General features: G+C 35.6%; 2 protein-coding genes across 2 annotated transcripts in view; one reads left to right on the top strand and one right to left on the bottom strand.

The window, feature by feature from the left end:
- The first annotated feature begins 642 nt into the window (after nt 1-642).
- On the top strand, nt 643-18,055 carry Btg3 (BTG anti-proliferation factor 3). The gene is made up of 5 exons (XM_046430462.2): nt 643-831; nt 4,092-4,270; nt 8,326-8,463; nt 12,873-13,080; nt 17,369-18,055. The coding sequence occupies exons 2-5, from the start codon at nt 4,098-4,100 to the stop codon at nt 17,606-17,608; spliced, it is 759 nt and encodes a 252-aa protein (XP_046286418.1). The 5' UTR covers nt 643-831; nt 4,092-4,097; the 3' UTR covers nt 17,609-18,055.
- A 115-nt stretch (nt 18,056-18,170) lies between these two features.
- The window catches only part of Cxadr (CXADR Ig-like cell adhesion molecule), a 61,430-nt gene continuing 52,473 nt past the window's right edge, over nt 18,171-27,127 (bottom strand). The window contains exon 8 of the mRNA XM_046430461.2: nt 18,171-18,543. Coding sequence (XP_046286417.1) covers nt 18,502-18,543 — 42 coding nt within the window. The 3' untranslated portion in view covers nt 18,171-18,501. The remainder of the gene's footprint in view (nt 18,544-27,127) is intronic.

The following is a 27,127-nucleotide window of genomic DNA, read 5'->3' on the forward strand; positions in this document are numbered from 1 at the left end:
CCGAGAGACAGGGCTCTGCCATGGAAGAGTCGGAATAGGAGTTCTAACTACCTCAAATATAGCAGAGGAGCTGCACAGTTAATGCTCCTGAAATTACTTCAGCAAGAAAGATGGGGACCAGTCCATAAACGTGAAGTTGCCATTCCTGTGTTCGGAAAAGCCCTGGGTCCTGAGAACAGAATCTAAAACTGTCACGGGAGAACGCAGAGTAGAAACGAGTAACCAGAGCGGGAAGCAGCATCCCGAGAACCAAGGGATGTGACCCGCACGACCCCCGAAGGCACCTCGGCAGGTATAGAGGCCAGACCGGGGTCCGTTCGGTCCTCGGAGCGGTCTCTGTACAGATGTTCAGAAGGGAAGTCCGCGGCGCGGTGAGAATCGCCACCCACACCCAGGTTCTGTGCCCAGCTCCAGGCAGGGTCACAGACCCGCCAAGACCAGCGCGGCACGGTCCAGGACTCGGGGGGCGGGCCCTTACCGAAGCCCCGCCCCTTGCTCCTCCCCCTAGGCGCGCGAGTTGGTCCCGCGCGGCGCCAACCCTTTCCCGGGTCATCGCCCCTCCCCTCTTCCGGGCCTCTAGACCCCCGCGCGCCGCCTCGGGACCGCGCTCGCTCGTGCGCGCGCTCGCCCGCCTGCCCGCCCGCTCGCCAGCCAGCAGGTCCCCTCAGCGCGCGCTCGGCGGCCCGACGACGCGGGAGCCGCACGCGCCGGACGAGGCTCGCAGCGCTCCCTGTCGCCCAGCGCGGGCTGCTGAGCCAGCGCCCTCGGTTTCCGGCCCGAACACGGTCACAGCCGCTAAATCTGCAGCCCCAGAGAAGCGGCGCCGCGGCGGTGAGGAGACCCAAACTGGGGGAGGCGGTGATGGCGGGGCTGAGGGCAACGGGAGAGGGTGGTCCGAGCGCTCCTGCGGCCACGTCGAAGGCTCGCTGGCGGGCGGGGAACGGGGGGAAGGGGAAGGGTGCGGGTTCGAACCCGGGTGCACGGGCTCCGGCTCGGCTCTGGGAAGGGCTGGGGTCCGCGGGGACGGCTCGCGGGGGTTTCCGCGGGACCCCGGCGGGCCCCAGAGCGAGGAGACGCCGCCTCGAGGCTCGTGCCACGTTTCCACCGCGCGTTACCTTCCGCCTTAGGGTGGGCGACTGCCCTGCGCCTTTCCACCCTCTGCCAGCCCCTTTCGCGTCGGTGGCGTTTCCGCGGCCCGGGGCCCGGCTTGCTGTCGGAGGGTCGCTCCTCAAGGAAGCCGGGTCTTCGAACCCAGGGCCCCGGGTGCTGGCCGCCAACGGGAGACAGCCCGCCCTAGCGAGGATGCTGTGGGGAGGCCAGGAATTGGGGCCCGGGGGCCGTCCCCCTGAACTTGGGGGGAAAACCAGGATTGCAGAAGTCCGACCGGCTTGCAGGTCGTCCTCAAGAGCGGGTGGAGATGTTTGGTGGCTCTCGGCCCAGCCCTCTTAAGTCCCCAGCTGGAGTGCTTAGCAGCTGGTTCTGATGGCTTCAGAAAGTCCAACTCTTGTCCCTTGAAGTTTTCCCCCCGCCTCATGGTCGGGATCCCGCCTAGTGACGCCGCCGAGGCCGGTCACGGACTCCGCACCCCCGGGGCCAGCCTTCCGCTCCCTCAACCTTGGGGACGTCTATCTAGAGAAATTTGTTTCTGGAAACGGATGCGATTAGCTCTTCGTTACAAGGGAGGGGAAACTACAAACTTATGAACTCCTCGAAGGCCGGGCTTGTTTTTCCTTTGGTTTTATCCACGCAGCCAGGCGCTGAGGAGACTGGAACAAAAGTAGAACTTGAGGAGCAGCCGCGGCGGTGACGACGTCCCAGGATGACGTCACCGTCCGATATTTAAAATGGGAGCTCTTTGCTCTGACTGTGGTTGGAAGGGTTGTGGCCACTTACTAGAAATGTCTATGGTCTTACTGGCCCTTCTTGCTTCTGTTTGTTCTCTCTCTGACTTTATAACTCTCCCTCTTTTACTCTTTGGGAATCCTAGAATACTGCTGGGGGTGGGTTAGCTTTTTAGCTATTCCAGTCACCATTGCTTCAAACAGAAAAATAAATAAAGTCCATATGACTCATCTTGTGTTACAACCAAAAGCAGCCACTAAGTGGTTCTTTCCTTTCCTTCTTCCTTTTTATTTTTTATATGAAACTAAGCAGACAAGAGTAATCACCAAATTCTGATATGTATCACATAGTTGGCAAGTTTAATGAATGAGGACAATAATTTAAGGAATTCAGTCCATTTCTTTAGTGTGGTTCCTTGTTTTCTTTGGTGGGATAGAAGTTACTATAGTTCCTTCAGCAAGTTTCTTCCCAAACGGTGTATTAAATTGCAGTAGGTTTCTTTTCCATCATAAAGTGGCAGAGTATAAATGTAGCTTTTTAAAGTGGAAATGGCTTACATTTTTCAGGAGTGAGTTGGATAGCAGTTGCAGTCCACTGAAGTAGTTATGTAAGTAGCTGTGCCCAGGTCCTGGTACCTAGCAATTGAAGCTGAATTGACATTCTAGGGCCCTAGGGAAAAAATTCAGGTGTGTTCCAGGATCAGAAAGCACATAACTGCCACCACACTTCTCAAACTATATAGAATTTACTTCACAGTAAGTTCCCATGTTTGAATTTATACATAGAGCAAAAGAATCCCATTATGAAGAGAGACTTAAAAGAGCAGGTTGAGAAAAGGAAGAAAGCTAACAGAATCAGCTTTGTTTTTTAAATGTGTAGGAACAAACTCTTTGCTAAGTTAGTTGGGTTTTATACTAAACATAGCAGAGTCTCCCAAAAAGGTGGTGTTGCTTAGTAAATGCAGCATCCAAATAACTCTAAGATACTTACAGCAGCCAAAGGAATGAGCTCATCCAGTAAACAGAATATATATCAAACAATCCCAAGACAAGATTTTTGTCTTTATGGATTAATCAGTGATAAATCACATCTGCCATTTTAAAAGAGTCTTTTCTTCAAAATGCAGCTACATCTCTAATTATTTCTTTTAGCTCTTCTATGAGCAACCCTGAATTTCTACTCTTTTAAATACGTTTTGTTGGAGCCACTATTTTTTGTCTTATATTTTAAAGAACTTTATTCCTGAAAGAGTACTTACAGAAAGTCAATGCTGAAATTTTTATGTATAACAGTTTTATTGAGATAATTTACATACCATACAACTTACCCACTTAAAATACATAGTTCAGGGGTTTTTGTATATTCACAGTTGTATAACCATTATCATACCCAGTTTTGGAATATTCTTATCACCCTAAGTAACTTTAAACTTATTAGCATCACTCCTGTTCCCCTTCTGTCCTGCCCCTAGACCACTGTCTATAGATTTGCCTATTTTGGACATTTCATATGAGTGGAATCATATGATATGTGATCTTTTGTGACTGGCTTATTTCTCTTAGAATAATGTTTTCAAGGTTCATCCATGTTATAGAATGTATTGGCACTTAATTCCTTTTTACTGCTAAATAATATTCTACTGCATGTATATACATAATTTATGCATTCATTAGTTGGTGAACACTTGGGTTGTTTCTACTTTTTGGCTTTTATGAGTAATGCTTCTGTAGATATTTTGTACAAGTTTTTGTATACACATGTTTTCATTTCTCCTGGGCATATAGCTAAGAAGTGGAATTACTGGATAATATGATAACTATTTATAACAGTTTTAGGAACTATAAACTTCTAAAATATCTCTTCAATACTTAATTTTAAAATGGACTTTCTTGCATGTTTTAAAGCTGAAATAATTACTGACATGTTTAGTGAAATCTGTATAATAATATCATTTATTATTGTGGTTCTCTTTAATATCTGATATCATTTCAGTCGACAGGAACAATTTGGTGTGCTCTTTTTACTTCTTCGCAAAGCTAAGTGATACAGTTCTGAAATAGTATTTTATAATAAGCTCTCTATTGTATAAACATAAATCAGTGATTGTTCCCTACTTCAGATATGAGCCAATGAAATACAGCATTAAATTGGAAGGAGGAAGAAAAGCTGAAGGAGGATTTTTTGCAGAGCTTTATCTTCCAGTTTTTATATTTTGTTTTATTTGAAAAAAATCTATTTTATCTTTGCAGGGAAAAATGAAGAATGAAATTGCTGCCGTTGTCTTCTTTTTCACAAAGCTAGTTCGAAAACATGATAAGTTGAAAAAAGAGGCAGTTGAGAGATTTGCTGAGAAATTGACTCTAATACTTCAAGAAAAATATAAAAATCACTGGTATCCAGAAAAACCATCAAAAGGACAGGCTTACAGGTAAATGATTACATTGGACAGTTGGATTGAACTAGAGGCAAATCAACTCCTGAAAAGGTGCAAGGCCAGAGGATTGAAGGATGTGCCAAACATTCCTATAAGGATTTTATCTGCAAAATATAGACAATTTCCGAGGTGTCAGTTTAAAGTTTAAGTATTTGTTGATGGACTCCTACTGCCTAGACTTGGGCGGCCAATGCTGTAGGCTCTTAGGATTTAGTCTCTTGTGATTATAGAATGGTTCATGACTGAGTACATTTCTCTATGTATCATAGGTACTTGGGGTTTTTCACAGTTCTAGAGGACTCCTAATCATTCATAATTAAGCATGGTAAGAGTTGAGTCTTCTTACATCCAAAAGTAAATTATATGCTATACAGTTTGGGGGGATTAAACCCAGGGACATTTTGCCACAGAACTACATCCTGGCCCTTTTTATTTTTTATATTGAGACACAGGATCTCATTAAGTTGCCCAGGCTGACCTTGAACTTACCATCTTCCTGCCTCAGCCTCCCAAGTAGTTTGGGCATACACCACCATGCTTGGCTGCTATGCATAGTTCTTTTTGGTAGAAGCCAGGGTAACAATATTGTAGATGAAATAACTCACCTATGATCCATGGCTAATAATCCTTGAGTTCTAGGATTTAAACTCAAGTCTAACTCACCAGATTCTCATGAGCTTTCTGCCTACCACTTGGCACTGAGAAGGAAGAAAATTCTTCTTTGAGCTATCTTTTATACTCTGGTTGATAAGTTACATTTGAAGTTTGAATTAAAGAAGAGCAGGCGTCTACAGAATGTGTCCTGGCATGTTCACTACCTAATATTTATGTGACCGCTTAGAACTGGGTCTGAGAATCTCTTCCTAAACTTAGCTGTCAAACCTTTCCCCATTTGTACATGTGGCCATATAAAATAAAAGTGGAACAGTTGTGACTACTGTAACACAACAAATTCTTTTATTTGAGCCTATTGCTATCCCTAAAGTTTATTCTGCAAATCAGTCTTCTGTGTTTTTATGTAAAAAGTTCTTTTCTTACTGAGCTTTTGCAAGTATAGGACTAGTCAGGGAATCTAGGAGGGGGTGAAAATATAATTCCTTTATTTCTCATTTGCTGAAAGACAAGAGCTAGTGTCCTATTGACAAGGGAATAAAGATTAGAATATTTCCTCTTTCACGTATATCCAAAGAGGTTTCTTAGTAAATTAAAAAATGTAGTGGATTGTTGGATTGAAGTAGAAATGTGGATGTTAACATAGGCTTGGTCATTTTGGGGGGTTCCTTTTTTTCTGCACATGTACTTTTCTTTCTTCTTCCCCTATACTCCCTATGATGGAAATTGAATCCAGGGTACTTAACCTTTGACCTGCATCCTTAACCCCTTTTATTTTTAGACAGTGTCTTGCTAAATTGCTGAGACTGGCCTGGATCCTCTGATCCTCCTGCCTCAGCATCCCCCAGTAGCTGGAATTGCAGGCATGCATCACCACATCTGACTTTTTCACATCTACATTTCTGATAGAACAGCTTTTGAGTTTTTATACCGACCTAATTGATGAAGGCTTTTGGAAGTGCCAAGACACTGTATTATTACAGCAAAAACAACAACAACAACAAAAAGTGACACTGTCAAGTAAAGGTCAAACATTGTATGATTTCATTTCCACTAATTCTAAAAACTAGAGAAAAAAAATTAATTGAACAGGGTTAAATTGGCAAATGATCAGAAGTATCATTGGCTCATTTTAAAACTCAGTGAAGTCTTTGAGATAGAATATCATTTGACTTCATGGTGATTTGTTAATGTTATAGATATGAAAATATAGCATTAACCAGAGTTATTAAAATCTCTTCAATTTATAGAGTAGGTTGAAGCATTCTTTTTCTTCCAAATGTTTATACATTAAATATGTTTTCTCTGTAATATATACTAATAAGATACTTACCAAGGGCAATTTGACATTAAGAACTGTAAAAATGTTCATGCCTTTTAAGCATTAAGTCTAAGAATCTATTCTGGAAGCATAATTAGAAATGCAGACAAATATGTATGAATATGGATGTTTCTTACACTTTGTAATTGGAAAAAACTAAACTGACAACATTGAGTGGTAGACTATTTTTATGCAACTTTTAAAATCTTGTTTTTCAAGAGTAGTTAAAGGAGAAGTAGTCACAGTGTGTAAACAAGTATCATAAAAATATATAAGGTACTTTCCAGGTGTAGTGGCATGTGCTTGTAAATCAGGCTTCTCAGGAGGCTAAGGAAAGAGGATTCTTAGTTCAAGGGCAGCCTGGACAACTTAGGAAGACTGTGTCTCAAGGGTTGGGGATATAGCTCAGTGGTAGAACACCTGCATGTGTGAGATACTGGGTTTAATATCCAGTAACAACTACACTCACACACACTTGTGTACATTTGTTGAAGAAAAATCCTGCTTAAGCATCTATATTTATAATTTTTAGGCTTAGAGCCTGTATCACCTTCATTATGGGTAACATCTATTTCCTTATCCTTAACTGCCTTTTTTTTTTTTTAAAGAGAGAGAGAGAATACCACATTTATTTTTCAGTTTTCGGTGGACACAGCATCCCCGCTTGTATGTGGTGCTGAGGATCGAACCCGGGCCGCACGCATGCCAGGCGAGCACGCTACCGCTTGAGCCACATCCCCAGCCCTCCTTAACTGCTTTTGATGCTGGGGCTTTTGAATTAACCTTACACAACATTAGAATCTGTCTATAAAGGATTAAGCACCTTCTTACATTCTATTGTTAATGATATTAAGATAAGTACAGACAATCAGAATAGATACCCATATTATTGTATTTTTTGTTATTGTTTTGCAGCACTGGAGCTTGAAACTAGGGCCTTACACATGCTAGGCAAGCATTCTAACGCTGAGTTACATCCCCAATGCTGGGTATTGTCAGATAACATGAATTTTGGTGTCTGGTTCCTGGATTTGAAATCTAGATCTATTGCTACTAGTTGTATGATGTTGGAAAGTTACTAAAACTCTCTGCCTCCTGTTTCCATATAAGGTTGAAAATAATATTTAACTCATGTGATAATTGTGAGAATTAAGAATTAATATAATCAATGCATTTAAGAAATTGCCCATTGAATAGTAAACATTCAGACAGTTATTATTAGCTATTACTAATGAGAACGTTTTCATTTTTTGTATCTTGTGACACAATTACTAATTGTTTTTGTGCCATCATATTTATAGTTTAAGGTTTGAGGGAGAGGGTAAATGATTTATCACCCAGTAAATATGGGCTAACACTCAGGTTCTCTTGATTGTAGATGTATTTATTGTTTCTTAGATAAATAAATATTGTTTCTTAGATAAAACCATAACAGGCTTTAGTTGTCACTTATTTTCTTTTTAAAAGAGAAGTTATATGAAATAAACCAATAACATTTTAGTATCATTTTAATCATAAGTATGTAATATGAATGATTCTATGTCCTTGATTAATTCTATATTTTTAGAACAGCTACAGGTAAGGCAAAAGGTCCTCTCAACATTATTATCTGAGATAAAAAAAACAGGTTCGTGACACATTAAAATGTCACAAGAATTTTCAAATATCATTTGAAACACTGGTTGTGGTATTTTGTTAGTTATAGATTTTTGTTGTCTTGATGCTGCCTCCTAGCTTATGAAAATTTTGTTATCTAGGAACTTGACACACAAAAATTTTGCCTTCAGAGTTCTCAGTAATTCCATGCAGCTTTCATACTCCATGCATATGAACTGTACGTGTGCAGTCAAATAGTCTCTGGGTAAACTGAGGTAGAGCCAGTTCTAGTGATTACTCTGGGCTCATATAGGTGCCTTTTCAGCAGTCTGGGGAGTCTAAATGTACCTCATAGTTTGTAGTTCACATATATTATTTATTTAGGGTAAAATATGCTCCTTTGTTCTCCATCAGGGATTTTGTTGTTATTATTATGTACTTTGGCAAATGCTGATTGGTATGATTATGATTAAGATTTAGCTAAACCCTAAACCATTAATATAACTTCACTTTATTGTAGATGCATTCGTGTCAATAAGTTTCAGAGAGTTGATCCTGATGTTCTAAAAGCCTGTGAGAACAGCTGCATCTTATACAGTGACCTGGGTTTGCCAAAGGAGCTCACTCTCTGGGTGGATCCATGTGAGGTGTGCTGTCGGTGAGTTCTAAACTTTGACAGCTAAACTGATTTTACCAAATTCTCTCATGAGTGGCCTGCCTACATAGATTTATGATTATAAACTGGTGGTTTGGTCTTCTCAAATATTTATTTTATGAAATACTTTGCATGTGGTAATGGGGATTGAACCCAGGGGTGTTCTACCTGTGTGACATCCCTAGATATTATTTTCTTTTTCTTTCTTTTTCAGTTTTATTTTGAGACAGGATCTTGCTAAGGTGCCCTGGCTGTCTTTCATGGCGGTATACTTTCCCTTCAATTTAGGAAAGAAGCTAATTCCACATAATACTGGATAATAACTTTTGGTTGGTCTCTGTTTTGATTTCCCTTCCCTATTTTGGTTTGCAGGTAACTGAGGGATATTTTCAGGGTTTTGTTTTCATAATGGAACTTAACTTATCTCACAGAATTGTAAGAGATGAGTGCTAGGTATGAAATCTGTTTGAACTCTATTCAAAAAAAATTATGGACTAGATGCTTTTAGTTGTGGGATTTTAAAAAATAAAAGCAACATTCACCTTTTAGGTAGTTCATAGTGTAATAAGGAAGAAGAAAGGGTAAACCCTGACATCATAGTCTGATCTGTGCTGTGTTGGATCTACATAGCCAAGTACAGTAGCACATGCTACATCACTACTACTCTGGAGGCTGAGGAAGAAGAATCACAAGTTTGAGGGTAGCCTGGACAACTTAATGAGACCCTGTCTTAAAATAAAAGGGGTAGACTACAAGTCCCTGGGTTTAATCTCCAGTACTATAAAACAAATAAACAAAAAAAGTAGAAATTATACATAAGTGCAGTGATAGGTGACACCAAGGAGAAATGTAGAGGCTGTGCTGGGGGCGGGGGGTCAGAAAAGATGAAACTCAAGCTGACAGGGAAATGATGATTTGAGGTTGACTAGATGACAAAGCAGAAATGCTATTCCTCTGGGAGGAACCAGAGGCATGGAATCCCCACAAGAATTTTCCTATGACCAAACCTGAAGGGTTTTTCTCTTTGGTTTTGAGGTACAATTCTATTGGCCTCTGTATTAATTGTAGTAGAGCTTCCTTTGGTTATAAACCTAATTATGCTTCTTGGCTTCAGCAGTGAGCAGGGGGAGTAAAGATACGTAGTGCTAAAAATACATGGTTATTCTTCCACTAAATTTTATCAGGAACACCTAGAAATTACTACTTGATTGGCCAGCAGTTGATATAAACTTATTGCTTTGGGAAACCTCATGGAGGAAGTAGAGATTTATAGAGATTTAGATTCTCCAGCACTTCTTTTCAGGTAGAAAAAAGGAAGGGTAAGCCATCACAAGTTTAGGTCTGAGAATGTTAAGATTCTGGGACAAATTAAGGATAGATCATCTTAGGCTGGTGTCTGACTTTGGAGACTATGGTCACTGGACTCCTGCAGAAGACTTCAGTTTACAAGAAAAACTGTCATATTGAATTGCTTACTTTCTTGTTTACCATAGTTAACTCTTATTTAACACATAGTTCTAAGTTAGTTGTATAGTTTCTCTGCCCATTAAAAAATATTAATAGCATTTGAAAGAAAATTATTCATGGTAGTCAAAAAACTACAAAAAAAATGTTATCTAGTCTTGACAGAGATAAGAGTTAAAAAACTAAAAAGTTGAGCACAAATATATTATCACATAGTTAAATAGTATGATTCTAAATCGTTAGGGAAAATTTTTATATCTAAGGATGTTTAAGAAGTTGGGTAATTGTGTGAATATTTTGGACATATTTACTTTGAATGCTTAAAATAAGTCTTGGAACCTGAGGATAAAAGCTTTAGTTATATGGACATTTTACTTCAGTGGATAGTTGCCTTATTGACAATACCAGATGATGAAAAACACTACGTATTCATCTTGTTATTTTAAAAAGTCTTCATATTCATTAATCTTCTAATAATTTATACATAATTAAAATTTGCCCCAAAATGGTTATGATGTTTTTTCTTCCCACTGCTAATAGAATTCACCTCCAGTATGTAATATACTTAATCAGAGATACCAGAACACTAAATGCTTTTTTGGGGGTGGGGTACCGAAGATTGAACTCAGGGGCACTTGACCACTGAGCTACATCCCCAGATCTATTTTGTATTTTATTTAGAGACAGGTTCTCACTGAATTCTTCAGTGCCTCACTTTTGCTGAGGCTGGCTTTGAACTCGCCATCCTCTTGCTTCAGCCTCTGGGAGATGCTGGGATTACAGGCATGTGCTAACTAACTCATTGGTATACTAGAAACTGAGATTATAAAAAAGAATTGGTGCACTCAGAACATTCTTCATAGTCCTCAGTTATTCTGTCAGGATGAAAAGGTGAATGAGTACAAAGAATACTATATGGTTAGAAAGGTTATCATTTATTGAAATATTTGAGGAGACAGCATAGATAACAGATTTTTTTTTAGGATGAGAAAAATCTGAGAATAGCTGGCAGCTTTATCACCTATTCAAAATATTGTATAACTTTTTACATGATATGTGCAGTCTCTTTTTTTCTGATAAAGAACGTTAGATAACTATTGATTTGTTTCATATTGACTAGATTAACCTGTTTTAGCAGTGCATCATTGGAAACTAGAAAGTTTAGAGGTTGTCTAATACTAATTCTCCTAAGGAATTAACTGGACATTCTAATGTTACAGTAATACAGCCAGCAGCTATCCTTATTGTGAATGAGGCCCTCATACCACAATACTACAGAGGGAAAGATACAGAACCTAATTTGGTGTCAAAGAAATCTGAATTTATAAAGCTGATTCTTCAGTTGTTATGGCTACCTTTTTCCTACAAAGGATTTTTCACAGATTTCTTGCTTTTCTCTTTCGCTTGAAATTTGAGTTCATTAATGGACAAAACAAGATATACTTAACCATTGTTAATATTACTGTTATTAACATGAATTAAGCTTTGATTATGTCAAAATTGAGCCTTTAAAACATGGAGAAAACATAGTGGTGAGTTTCTGTTGTTAAACACTCATGTTAAGTAAACTTGGAAATAATATATAATACATGTATTCTGTTTTGTAAGGAACTTACCCAATTGCTTAGGCTTTTTATAAGAAGAACTTCTAGTCGAAGATATCTGAGTTTATCCAGCCAACTCCAGCTTCCTCATTCAGCATATAGGAAAGTTAGGCCTGAAGAAATTAAGTAACTTGTCTCTGAGGGTCATGGAGCTAGTTAGTGGCAGAGCCAGAACAAAAAACTAGTCCAGTGTTCTTTGTGCCAACCTATAACCACTCCATTTGTGAGATAAGCAAGAAAAGAAAAAGAAGAGGAAAGAAGTGTTGTACATTACATTTAGGTAGCACTGATATCTTTATTCAACCTATAGAAATGGAACATAGCACACTTATTTAAAGGAATAGCCATGATTAAAAAATAATTTGAAACAAGCATTATCTTGTAATTAAATAACAGCAGTAAAACCTTATTTTTCTATTAAAGTCTATCAAGTTTGACATTTCCACTTTTTTCAAGCCTTGAATCACTTTGTGTTTCTAACTTCAAAGTATGTATTAATGTGAACTATTCAAAAAATAATTTTTTTGTCTAACTGATTAGAAATTGTTTCACAGTATTTACATTGTATAGTCTATTTGAATAGATTCGTGGGTTTTTCCTTTGTCCTTTTTGAGTAAAATTTATGCATTTTTCTCTCATTGCAGAATTTTTCTTTTTAAAAGTAATCAACACCCAACACTTCATATTTTGATAATTAGTTTTCCTATAGCAGGCTTTCAAAAATGTTTGGAAGGATAAAAAGGCATATGTAATTTATTTGTTGTTGTTTTTTTTAAAATTAAGAACTGAGTAGTTCTTGAAATATATGAGTAAGCAGTATAATTCAAGCAAAACCCCTTTATTTTCCCAAAGAAGAATATTTTTCTTTAATATCAATAATTGTCTGAAATCTAATTTTTGTCAGTGTGAACATAGAAACATAGGCCCCTTTTAAGTATAACCATGGTAAAAATAAATGTTTAGTTGATTTGTGACTTAAATTACTAGGATATATTTTACAGTGGTCATTCAGAAGTAAATCGGAAAATTTTACTTTACAAGCAATTTCATTGATGTATACAAAAATGTAGTCAAAACAATGAATCTTTTTGTGATGTTTTAAACATTGTTAAATCAGTAGAGAAAGAAAGAAAATGGAATCACTCCAGAAGTAGAAAATTATGGTATTCTTGCTGGCATGTAGCTGGGTTAGGTTATTAAATATGTCACATTCAGTTCTGGGATGGTTCCTTTCTTTGTTTCCTTGGAATAATTGCATATCCAGATCAATATGATTGTTTTTATGGACGTTTTCTTGCTTTGTTGATGTGATTTAAAGTTTGCTAATTTTTTATATACTATTAGGTATGGAGAGAAAAACAATGCATTTATTGTTGCAAGCTTTGAAAATGAGGATGAGAACAAGGATGAGATCTCCAAGAAAGTTACCAGGGCCCTTGATAAAGTTACATCTGATTATCACTCAGGATCCTCCTCTTCAGATGAAGACACAAGTAAGGAAGTAGAAGTGAAACCCAATTCTGTGACTGCAGCCCCGAGCCCTGTGTACCAGGTAATAGTCTCATATTAAAGACATTAGTAGGAATTGCTTGTGTTCTGCAGGTACTCCTGCCTGTGTTGCCCATGGTTTCTGACTTTATATTCTGTCTTTATATTCAGTTATTTGCCTTTCCCATATACAGGGAACCTGGTTCTCTAGATGTAAATTGGCATTCTGAATCACTTTTTCCAAAGTCTACTTGACTACTCAATGACTAGGGTAAATATATTTTAGAATATGTGCCCCCCCCCCAAAAAAAAATAGAAAAGTTTAAATATACCTGATATTTTATTCAAAAATTGCCACTCATTTTTTGTACTCTTGAACATTTCCAATTTTATCTTTGGGTTTATCTTTATTCTTGTTCTTCCTATTTCCATTATTAAAGAGAAATTTCACTAAATTATATTTTGGTTAATTTTTTACTTAAGCCAAAACAAAGTTTCCCTCATGGCTTTAATAGTTAAAGAATCATATGATACATGATTCATTTAGAGACTCTTTCACTTACTTATATCTATATTAAAGAATATTTTTGTACTTTAAAAAACGTTTGGCCAACAGTATTCTTCAATAGAAGAAAGTTTTTAAAAGTAGAAAAATATGGAGATCTTTTGAATTGAGCTTTATTTTGTACATGTACTTATATCTAATTTTAAGTATATTTTAATGTGCCTGTTTTTATTAATTTGCCTCAGACATCATTTATTATACCATGTTATGAATTAGAGTTGGACTAAAATGAAAATTTAGATCTAATGAGTAAGAATAAGAATAAGGGTATGGGAGTTTTGAGTATGAGAAACAAAACTTCTAAATTTAGCATATAATTATATAATGAACAATTTTTCAGTGAAAGTTATTTTTGATTTCTTTCTTTTTGGAGGGAGATGTTGCTGAATTATCCTTCCTAGGTTTGAGAGGAAGATTAGTTGTGAAGGTTATCATACTAGTGATATGTGTATATGTCAACAGGGACACACCTGCTTTATAAAACTTCAGTATAAAAGAGTAAAATAATCAGGTGTCCACCCTCCCTCTTCAGGGGCCAGTCCTGTACTTTCCATAGAGACATTCATCACCAGGGTTTTTTGTTGTTTTGTTTTGGTATACTTCCATAGACATTTCCTATATAGATAAGTAAATATATCTGCATTTCAGGATCATTTTTAAACCTTTGCCTTAAATATTTTGGACATTATTTTTCTCTGTATCATGCATTATGTACTGTAAATTACCTTTATTAAATTTCCTGTAATGCATTCAGATGTGTAGCAATTTTATTACTCAAGCAAGAATTTAAGTCTCAAAGTGAATTGATTGCTGGTTATTCTTTATAAGTAAATAGATTCTTAATTTTTAGGATTTCTTTTAAAATTAAAATGCATTTAGTTTCCTCCATCATGAAAGAACAATAGGACAATAGAAAGGCATGGAAGTCAAGCTTTTACATGCTTCTTCAGAAAAACATTTCTCCTTGGACAAAACATGTCCTAGCAGAGAAACATTCCAATTACAAGCCTTTGTTTAGAAAGCCAGGGCAAGTAGGCCACCGTAATCATTTCTTTCTGTTCCCTTCTTCATCCTGAATCTGGGATTGCCAAAAGCTTTAAAGGGGTTTATCAAATAAGGACAAAAAAATGCCTAGCTTGTGGTCTTTGTACTGGAATGTTTTTGAAAGGTATTCCTTGAGTCAGCTCCCCACAGATCAAGAAGTGAAGATTATGTCAGTTCTGCCCAAATTGATCCTAGAGACTTGGCTTTTAGTATTTGTCAATATTAATCAAAATCCTTAAAACTTTTTTCTAGAAAGTGACAAATGATTCAAAATTTTAAAACAGAATCAAATTGGGAAACTCTCACTGCTAATACAAAGCTATTACCACATTCATTGAGACTGTGTGATAATGGTTTAAAGAAACACATCCTTATCAATGGAACAGAATAGAAAGTTAAGAATAAACCCATATATGTACAATTGGTCTCCCCTATAGCATAAATATAAAAGTAATAAAGCAATTCATTTGAGAAAAGTCTTCAGGGACTGGTACTGAAACAATTGTATTAAAAAAAATTGATATGCTGCCCAGGCCATACACACCAAAAATTACAGATGGAACATAAACTTAAACATAAAAGCTAAATCTTTGATGCTTTTAGAAGAAAACATAAGGAAGTGCCTTCATTATCTTGATAGAGGCAAATATTTCTTCAGGAATCACAGAAAACACTAACAAAAAGAAAAAAAATCAGACTTCATAAATTGAAAATCTTGGGACTGAAGCATGGCTCAGAGGCGGAGCACTTGCATAGCACTTGTGATGCACTGAGTTTGATTCTTAGCACCATATAACAAAATACAGGCATTTTGTCCATCTACAACTATAAAAAACAAAAAATTTTAAAAAATCTTTTCACTCATCAAAAGAAACTACTAAGAACTGGACACAGTGGCACATACCTATAATTCTAGCAACTGAAGAGATAGGCAGCAAGTTCTAGACCGGCCTCAGCAACCTAGCAAGACCCTGTGTCAAAATGGAAAGAGCTGAGGAATGCCTTTAGGTTCAATCCCCAGTACTGAAAACACAAAAAAGAATTAAGAAAATGAATGGTCAAACCATACACTGAGACAAAATTGTGTGTGTGTGTGTGTGTGTTTACATATGTATATATGTATATACATACATATAAGCTCAGTGGTAATGTGACCCTGGTTCAGTATTGCCAAAAGGAAAAAAAATAAGAGGAAGTTGTGGATATACACTGTACCAAAGAAGGTATATAAATGGCCAATAAGCACATAAAAATGTGCTTGACCTTATTTGTCATCAGGAAAATGCAAAGAAAAACCACAGTGAAACATTACTTCTTCCAAATTAAAAAGTCTGACACCAAATATTGGCAAAGATGTAAAGCAACTAGAATTCATAAATTGCTGATGGAAGTATAAAATGATGCAACCACTTTTAAAAAATTATCTTTTGAAGGTAAATATACATCTGCCCTATTAAGCCAACAATTCTGCTCCTAAGTATTTTACCAAGAAAAATGAAAACATGTTTATAAAACCAAGTACAAAAAAAAAAAAAAGGAATAGTATGTGTGTTTTAAAATGTATAGATACGTTCATAGGTACATGCATAGAATCTCCCTTAGGTATATTTAAAAAATTGATTAGTGTCAGTTGCTCCTGAGGAGGGTAATTAGGTAGCTTAGTTCTATAAAGAACGGGGACTTCCCACTCTCCACCATTTTGTATCTTTTTTTTTTTTTTTAATATTTATTTTTTAGTTATAGGTGGACCCGATGTCTTTATTTTGCTTTTTGTGGTACTGAGGATCGAACCCAGTGCCTCATGCATGCTAGGCGAATGCTCTACCTCTGAGCCACAACCCTAGCCCTATCTTTTTTATCGTTATATTCTATCATGAATATAATGCTATACAGAATATAAATATTTTTTAAAATGTATACTTGGTCAGATTAGAGATCAAGAGAAATCTGAAATTCACAAGGTGCAGCTTTTTTTTGGGGGGGGGGGCGGTATTGGGAATTTAACCCAGGTGAGCTACATCGCCAGTGTTTTCTGTTTTTTATTTGAGAGGATCTTGCTAAGTTGTTTAGTTTAGAGCCTTGCTAAAGTTGCTGAGGCTGGCCTGGAACTTAGAATTCTCCTGCCTGTCTCTCAAGTTGCTAAAATTACAGAAATATGCCACTGCTTCTGGTATAGCATGCAGCATTTTGAGCAGAGGTGTTCCAAAACTTCTGATAGAAACATTTTGAATAATGTGAAGTTGATGTCTATCTGACTTATGGGCCAATTTAAGACTTTTGTTCCCAAACACTAAACTGGCTACAACAGAATGATCTGGAGAGTTTTGTCAAAATACTTAGCCTCTAATCCTAAGATTTTATTATTGTTCAGTAGATAAAGGCTAAAATATGAATATTTTGTGTTTAGAAGCTCCCTAAATAACTACTTACTTAGCTGTGGAAGCTGCAGATCTAAAACATTGTATGTTCATATAAGGTTCGATTTGTTCCATGTTTTGATCTTTTCTGATTGAAGTTGTCTTAAATGTGTTTTATTTATTTCTTCATTTGGGAAAACTGATCACCTATCATGGATGAGGATTTAAACATATTTAGACTTAACCATATACTACTTAGATCTACTTTTGGGGTTATAGATGAGTGATTTTTGTCTTTAATGAGATATATGGAAAATCATGTAGTTTTTTTGTTGAACTCATGACTAATTTTTCCTTTGAATTAACTCAATATTTTCTCTTTACAGATTTCAGAACTGATATTCCCACCTCTCCCAGTGTGGCACCCTTTGCCCAGGAAAAAACCAGGAATGTACCGAGGGAATGGCCATCAGAGTCACTATCCTCCTCCTGTTCCATTTGGTTATCCAAATCAGGGAAGGAAAAATAAACCATATCGCCCAATTCCAGTGACATGGGTACCTCCTCCTGGAATGCATTGTGACCGGAATCACTGGATTAATCCTCATATGTTAGCACCTCATTAGCTCCTTTTGATTCTGTGAGTGTCATGTTGAGAGTAAGATAGAATATATCTTACTACACATTAAAAGTTCAAAGTTCATACTCAGTAGTGAAGTTAGATGGGCCAAAACCATCAAACTTATTTTTATAGAGAAGTTATTGAGAATAATCTTTCTTAAAAAATATATATATGCACTTTAGATATATTGATATAGTTTGAGAAACTTTATTAAAGTTAGTCAAGTGCCTGAGTTTTTAATATTGGACTTGAGTATTTATATATTGTGCATCAACTCTGTTGTATACAGAACACTGTAGGAGTGGACGATTTGTTCTAGCACCTTTAAGCATTTACTTTATGGAGAGTATGTAAGTTATTTATATACAAGGAAATCTATTTTATGTCATTCTTTAGAAAAATTGCGTGAAATCATGTAGTTGCAAATAAAAAGTAGTTTGAGGCATGATAATGTGTGTTTTTGTTCTGTGCCTTAAAAAACAAAGGAAAAAGCAGAAGGAACATTTTACCTCAATGTATTTTAACTAAATATTTAGCAAAAAAAGAGAAACAATAAGAATTTCAAGTTTTCCTTTAAAAAGTCAACTTTAATTTATTAATCATACCCTCCCATAGGTCACATGCCAAAATCGACATATAAAAAGCCTAAAATTTGTTAGTGGTAACTAATTGAAAATAAATAAAATACCTTTTAACTATCACAGTCACTATACATATGATTTTTCTAACCAAGAATTCGACCTGTGGTAATTTTGATATGACATTTGACTTACATGCCTTATACCTTTACATAAAGCAGAAATGTTCTTTTGGACACTTTAATGTTTAAGTCTTTACTAGAGGTCTAAAATAAAGTCAAATATTACAGTACTTCAGATTCTTCAGTAGTCCTTCTATTTATACCACTGTAATCCCATCAGTCTTGTAAGTGTACTTGAACTACAAAAAGAAAAAAAGAGACACATCTATTAAGAGTTTGGATATTTTTTTCCAAAAGTAAGTTTTTAAAAACTAAGATCAGCGATACTTTTCCCATCACCCTCATCTTTAAATTTTTAGTATTAAATTAGTTGACTTAATTATGAAAGCCACGCATTGGATGGCCTTAGCAATTCCAAAAATTCCTGTTGTCATTTTTTTTGTTTAAGTATAGAATACAGAAAAGGACAAAAATCGTAAAGGTGTAGCTGAATTTTGTGAAAATATGAAATCAGTTTTGACGGAATTTAACTTTATGAGGAAACATTTTCAAACTGTAGAGACTTTTCTAGTCTTAATTTCGTTCTCTGTTAAGCAATAAGCATCTTATATTTCTAAACCATAATATCTACTTTTTTTCCCCTGAAATGTTTTCCTAGTAATTGGCATCACAGAGTTTTAAAATAAAAAACAAGTTTAGCTATCATTTATCTCACTGTTTTCTTTTAGGTCCTACAGAGTTTTAGGGTGATAATGAGAGATTTTGGTAGACAATTATTGGAAAGTTTCAAGTATTTTTATTACAAGATTTGGCCAGTATAATTTATTTTATTAGTCTGCTTACGTTGTAGGTATAAGTTCCTTGGGAAAATTGGAAGCATAATGGCCAGTATAGGAATGAAAGGGTTTTTTTTGTTTGTTTGTTTTGACACACACTTCATAAACCATACTATTTCTTCCACATCAGTACAAACTTTAAATTGCTTCATTGGTGCAGACAACTAAATGACAACCTCTTAAGAGAAAATGCTAATTCCGAGTTTGACTTCATCTTAGGTTACTACCTGTTGAACGTTTTGCCTTTTATTATCTGTCTATCCTTCACCTTATTCTAAAATTTTATTAAAATCAAACTAATATAGAAAACCTTCATCAATATAACTTTTCCAGTCTGTTATTAATGAAAGAAATCATCACTTTCTCAGCTTTTGGATCTTAATTCTAGTAAACCTGGGGTATAAAAGTTTACCAGACATCCTCCTCACCACCACCACCCCTGTTTTTTATTTGCAGTACTAGGGATTGAAGCACTCTACCACTGTGCTTCATCCCATCTCAGACTGACCTGGATTCTGATACACTCCTGCCTCAGCCCCCCATCTGAGTAGATGGGATTACAAGTATGTGCCATTGCACAGTCTCCCCATCTCTTTTTAAATTATACAGAATAGTGTACCAAAACCCTTTTTAATGGAAATTAGGACTTGGAGTTCATGTTTCTAACCCCTTCACACAATTCCAGGACTGCTCTAAATGAAGACATGGCTGCATAATTGCAGCTTTAAAATATTTTCAGGCTATTTCAAGCAGGAGTGGTTGTGACTGAATGCTAAAGATAATTTGTTTTAATTCCCCGTTTTATATTTGTAGGCATAACTTCAAAACTCTTAAATTTTAAAGGTTAAAATTGGACATGGATGTTTGAAAAGTACAAATTCTTTTGGTAAGTTCTAGTGCCTTAATACTAAAGTATTTATTGCTTTTTTTAGCATAATATTTATCTTACCTTTTCAGTAAAATATGATTTATAAGCTAAAAGAAAGCATTTATGTTGAATTCTACTAGGCCATCATGTTTTGATAATTTCTTACTTGATTAAAAAACACACGGACCCCATACATTTTACCTGGCAGAGTAGCCATTCTATTCATTTTACCAATAGTAAACTGTAAACTTGTTTTTATTACTATGTGCCAAAATTTTGTTCAATCCTCATAATAACTACCATTATTTTCCTGGTTCAGCTAAGGCCTCCTAGAAAAGTTAAAAATGCCAAAGATGATAGAAAGCTAAGTAACAATTCCTGATTTAGAAACAAGCTGGGTTTTTTAAAAAAGCCAGTGCTCCTGCCTTGGCATCATATTGTTTATTATCTACAAAATTTATCAACTCTTGAAACTTGTGGGACTGTTTAATATCAGATCAATATTTCATCCAGAGGAATGAGAAGTTATACTCCATTTGTGTACAATGTCAAAATGGCATTCTACTATCATGCACAACTAGTTAGAACAAATTTAAAAATAAGGTTCATCATATTTGGGAAAAAAAAAGAAAAAAGGACTAATACAAAGGCTATATTGAATGAGAATATGAGACACAAAAGTGTCCATATTACTAATAACAGATCCTTATTACAAAACACTCTGGTATTTCTGGAAAGGGACTAATAACTTGATAACAATTTTATTAACTTAAAACCATAAATCAAATTGCAGTATAGCCCAGTGGACAAGAATTGAAATAAGAAAGCCAACTCTATAAATGATTCATCAAGGGAACTAGTAATTCCTAGAGATCTAGTAATTTTTGTAATATCCAAATTTATCAATCTTTAACTTATTTTTTTAAGTTATCAAGTATTTTGTGATTTAACATTGTGCAGTTTCATCCTGCTTATATTCCAGTGGGTGAAACAATAACACTGAAGTTCTTAGGGAAACACAATATCTCTACATTACAGATGGCATACATGGTATTGACATATTGTTCTGGCAAGTTGTCACACAAGCACAAGGAATAGGAAAGGCTCATGCAATTCCAGTTTAAAATGTGTACACTTTATCAATGCAGAAACCATTACCTTCCCAATTTCATAGCTTTAGGCCATCTTCCAGGATTCTTTCATGTGTAATTTTTAAAATAACATAAGGACCCAAAATGGAAACACAGCTGGACATTGTGGCACATGCCTGTAGTCCTAGCTGCTTGGGAGTCTGAGATGGAAAGATCACTTGAGCTGGAGAGTTTGAGATCAACCTGGGTAACAGCAAGACTCCCATCTCAAAAAAAAAGGAAACACACTTAACCCTTAGGAAAAAGCGTTAGGATTTGTAGCAGATACATCATTGCAATAGAGTGATTTGGGATTTATTTCTAAAGCACACAATCAGCACAAATAAAAGTATTGAATTCCTTTCTTTCTACTCTCAAAAAAGGAATATCTAGCTGGGCATAGTGGCACACACCTGTAATCCCAGTGACTTGGGAGCCGGAGGCAGGAGGATCACAAGTTCAAAGCCAGTTTTAGCAACTTAGCAATACCATAACTTTGTGAAATCCTGTCTCAATTTTTTTTTTTTTTTAAAAGGGAGGTTGGTGATATGGTTCAGTGGTTAAGCATTTCTGGGTTCAATACCTGATACAAAATAAAAGGACTATCTAGCTACAGAAAGGACTTTCATATGAATTGGAAACATAATCAATTTAGCCATAGCATGGCAAAAAAAAAAAAAAAATTACCATGTTTTTATGTGTAAAATATAAAAAAATTGTAAAATATAAATCTACAAGCTTAAAGTTATTTCAACCTATGTTAAAGTTTTAATATATTATTTCTGGACATAATTTTAGCGTTCTGGCCAATAAATATATCCTCTTCACTAGAAATTAAATACAAGTTAAAATAGAGTTGGTAATCAGAATAATACCCTTCATTTAAGAATACCCATTGTTGGGGCTAGGGATATAGCTCAATTAGTCGAATGTTTGCCTTGCATGCACAAGGTCCTGGGTTCAATCCCCAGCACCACACACACAAAAAATAATACACATTGTTTAAACATAATACATTGTGTACATGTATTGGAACACTACATGGTTTCCCACAAGTATGCACACTTCTATGTTTTTATCTATCAGTTAAAAATAAATTTAATTGAAAAATAATAATCTCATTGTTGGCGAGCATATGTGAATAAGTATTCTTTTAGTGTTAGTGGAGATTTAAAGGTATATAAACTTTTTGAAGGAAGTATATGCTTTAACCAAGCAACTGTACTTCTAGAAACTTGCCTATGGAAGTACTCAAATAAGAGGGCTGGTAAATATGTTTATTGAAAAAAATTTTTGGATGGCAAAAATAAGTAACCACCAAGATAAGAACAATTAAATAAAATATGCACATGTATTCAGAAATACTGTGGAAAATACCATGTAGCCATGGAAAAAGGAGAATATAACAATATATAAGGACTTAGAACAAAATATTGCAAGTGGGACAATGAAAATGCTATGTCTAGAATGATGTCTATATACTATCAGAAGAAAAAATATCAAGTTCACAGTAGTTAATGTCTCAGGCAGGGCAAAGGGGACAAGTGCAGATAATTTTATTTTTCTACTTTACATTTTAATCTTTAGATTCTTATAATGAGCGTTATTACTATGTAACTAGAGAAGACAAAGACATTTTTTGAAATGCTTAATACAAGTTCAGTGCATTTTATTTTTAGAAAATGCAAACACAACATCACTGAGTAGCCTATGGAAATACTTTCACAAAGATACAAAAATTGGCATGCAAGAATGTTTTATGGGGCTGGGGCTGGGGCTAAGAGAGAGAGCGCTCGTCTCACCTGTGTGAGGCACTGAGGTGGATCCTCAGCACCACATAAAAAGAAATAAATAAAATAAAGGTATTGTGTCCATCTACAACTAAAATATATATATTTTAATATATATATATATTTTTTTTGTGATTAACTTTTTAATCCAATGGTACAACAGTAAACAGTTTCCCTTCATTAGTATTTTGCCTAAAACATACAGTAATGGCATCATCTGACCCTAAAAAATATTTTTAAAAGAATGTTTTATTGCAGCATTTGTGACAATAAAAGATTATAACTCATTCATACTATGTAAGAGAATGAATCAATAAAAGAATGCTTTGTGTCTACTGAAGTGAAAAGATGTCCACGATATTTTATGTGAGAGGTGAAACTAGGTGCAAAAGAGGAGGGTAATAATAGTTATAAATTTATTGTAGAATGAAATGATTAATGTAAAACTGCAGTACAGTAAGTATTAAATGCTGCATGAATTTTATTATGTTTACAGAAGGGGTGAAAATGAGTATGATAAGGCTAGTAATAGAATCCACCTACATTTATCACAGGCTAATGTTACCATTATGGTTCATCTGTGTACATACAAATAAAAAGCATTTTATCTAGTGAATTAAGTACTGCTAAGTGCTTTTCATTTTATGGTAAACCTTTGTATATTAATCTTTACAGATGAGGAAATTAAATATTCAAATAACTTGCCCCTCATGCTCTAACCCAGCATTGGTATTTCAGGACATTGGCTTTTAGAAGCTAGGTAGAGGGTTGTGAATACAGTTCTTTCATTGTTAGTAATGGTTACAACTTAAACTGTTAATAATAGTGAATGATCATTATTTTTGTCATTTAGAAAGCAATAAAATAGATACTATTTTGGTATTTTCTTGGTTTAGACCAGATTTCAATGAAAAGAAAAATTACCCATAAAAATTACAAACCACAAGAGGGCATCAGATATTGTTTTCCAACTTCAAAGCTAATTGTTGGAATAGTAAATTATATCAATATGAAAAACATTAGTGGTGATACTCTGAAGCACTGTGTTTTCAATAGTTTTAGGATGTTGTAGTTATTATATATCATAAATGTTTCTTTATTATTTTTTCTATTAAAAAATACACAGAAGCACAAAGGAAAAAAGTAAAAATTACCTATCCCTTCAGAAAATGTAGCTACTATGAATATTTTAAAGAACAAAGGAGCGTTTACTTCTATATGATCTTGCACTGTGTGTTATGCTATGAAAAATATTAATTTTATGGTTATAATTTGAAAATATGGAATATTTTTATATAACTGATTTCTTTCTTAAATTTGAGTTTTCATAGTATTCATATATATGTGCCTTAATTTATTTAGTCAATCTTTACCAGTAGACACTAAGCTATAGATCTCTTTTGAAAAAGTCTTTTCATCAAGTATCTCAGTATATGCCATCTGGGGTGAATGGGGATTATTCCTTTAAGGTCCAGAAATGAATGGACAAGTTGATCTCATAACAACTGCAAAATTTTTTCAGTTTACTCATAGAAAATATATGTATAATACATTTATTAGAGTCAAATTAATATGTAAAGCTGTAAAATTCAACAGAAAAAATAGCCAGTGTGATTGTTTGATTAAATTCAATGGGAAGCAAACATTGTTTTGCAGCAATATAAATCATCCATCAAACACTTCTAGAGAAGAGGTAGTAATAAAATATAATGATCAAAAATGAAAGGGTAGCTGAGGATGTAGCTCAGTGCACTTGCCTAGCATGTGCAAGGCCCTGGGTTTGATTCCTGGCACTGCAAAAAAATAAAAAGAAACTACTAAGTGAAACCTATTTCATGTTTCTTTTGTCTGGTTAATTGCAACCTGTAATTCTTTCTGCTAAAGAGTGTAAGAGAGGGGCTGGGGCTATGGCTCAGCAGTAGAGTGCTTACCTAGCACGTGCAAGACCCTGGGTTCGATCCTCAGCCACATAAAAATAAATAAATAAAGTATTGTGTCCAACTACAACTAAAAAATAAATATTAAAAAAAGATGGCAAGAGATTAAGAAAATTTCATTATGATAATCAAATCTTTCTATAAAAATTCTGATAGACTGCATTGCTGAATTTTTGCTTGCTGTGTATAAATGTATTCCTGATGTTTACAATTTTTTTGTATCTTTAAAAATAACTACACCTGTCTAGGCTGGCATATTATTAGTAAAGCTGCCATTAGGTGAAAAAAGCACAAATATTTAGGACATAAGGTGAATAAAAGGGTGGGGATGTAGCTCAGTAATATAGCACCCCTAGGTTCAATCCCTCTGATAAAAGTGAGTGCCCAGTGATAAGATAGATTGTATTTTAAAATTTGATATTGGTAACTAAAAAAGATTATTTAGCTGAAAATACCATATCTAGAGAAAAACATACATAAGTTAAAATGCAGGATGTGACAAAGATTTGCCATGCAGGTTTACACTACAGTCCCTCTTCCCTGACACAATCAGGCAATTAAAAAAAAAATGTAGATGGGGATCCATTAGATACAACAAATTCCTTAAATATTTTAAATGTTTAAACACATCAATATAATTTTAGTCACCAATTTTTGTTCTACAGATGCTCCTTATGATCATGTTACATGCTGATGAACCCATCATAAGTTCAAATTATCAAGATTTTGAAAAGGCATTTAATATACTGAACCTACTCAACACCATAGCTTACCAACATAGTATATTATAAAGCATCATTTTGAGACCCCAAGGCTGACTAACAGCTGTGGCTCACTGCCACTGCCCTCCATTGCCAGGGTATCATATTGCATATTGCTAGCCCAGGGGGCAGAAAAACATTTTAATTCAAAATATAGTTTCTGCTGAATACTTATCAATTTTTGTGGGTTTTTGTTTTTTGGGTTTTTTTTTTTTTTTTTTTTGCCTATCACTTTATGATGACACCATCATAAAGGATGCACCATCATAAAGTTCAAAAGTCCTAAGACAGACCACCATAAATCAGTGGCTTGCTGTAAAGAATGTTTTGGGTCTGGGCATATAGCTTAGAAGTACAATGCTTGCCTAGTATGTGTACAAGGCCTAGTACTTCAAGTAAAGGGGGGGTGGGGTGGGGGGAGGGTCTGTTGTTAGAAGTTTATCTGTTTTTTTTCTGTAATCTCCATCCATAACATGGATCCTCACTTGAAGTTTGGTTTCTTTTAGGTAGAGTGAAAATTTAATATACTTTTAAGGCAATATGACAGCACAATCATGTTCCCCCACCCCCAGTGCTGGAACCAAACCTAAGACCTTAAAGCACTCTTACCACTGAGCTATGGACAGCCCCATTCCCAGAATCAGAATTTTATTTTTCCTTAGATATGTTGTCTTCATCATATTTAGCATAGTTGATATGTACTATTTACTTATATTATGTAATTATAACAAGTATAACAATCACAAGCAACTGGTACCAAAACAAAGGTTACTTTCGTTATATACACCCCACTGAGGCCACCACGGATATCAGAAGAGTTGGGTTCCTAACACTCGATGTGTCCAGGGTAGCAATGACCATGTTTCAAATAGGGGACAGTAGGCACCAGTTATGGGGGTCAGCTGACCTTCCAAAAGCCTTCTCTCTGGCTGGTTTTGGCAAAGGGAACTGTGAGAGGAGTGAAGAAACCTTACACTATTCCATTCTTTCCTATCAGTTTTCATAGGGACTAGTGCCAAGAACTCAAGGTTCCTAGGAAAATAGTAGACTAGAAATCAGGAGACATGGATTCTGTTTCTAACTATGTGACCTTGGGAAATCAAAACTTTTCTGGATCTTGTTTTTTTTCTTTCATAAAATGATATTGAACTAGAACAGTATTATATAGTAGTTTTTGTTACTGTATCATTCTTAGTGATTTCAACTTCTCTGTATCTTGTTTGAAAAACAAACCTGCCTCTAAAATGCCATCTTTCATCAAGTAAGCATTTTCTTTCCAAAGCATTTGTTCCTACTCTAGCTTTGTCATCTTGGGAGCAGGAATTTTAATTTTTACATTTGCAAGTCCTTCATGGCAAAATCTGAGAGTCTGCAAGATAATGACCAAGGTAATGAAAGGATGACACAACATGTACATTAACCTCTGCCACAGTACTCTGTTCTCTTAAAAGATTATCTTCACATCCCTATTACGGACCAAAACAAGTAAGATAAAAGCTAG

Source organism: Marmota monax, unplaced genomic scaffold (genome assembly GCF_021218885.2).
Source record: "Marmota monax isolate L192 unplaced genomic scaffold, Marmota_monax_Labrador192_F-V1.1 WCK01_AAM20220418_F8-fsc00016, whole genome shotgun sequence".
NCBI classification, from domain to species: Eukaryota; Metazoa; Chordata; class Mammalia; order Rodentia; family Sciuridae; genus Marmota; species Marmota monax.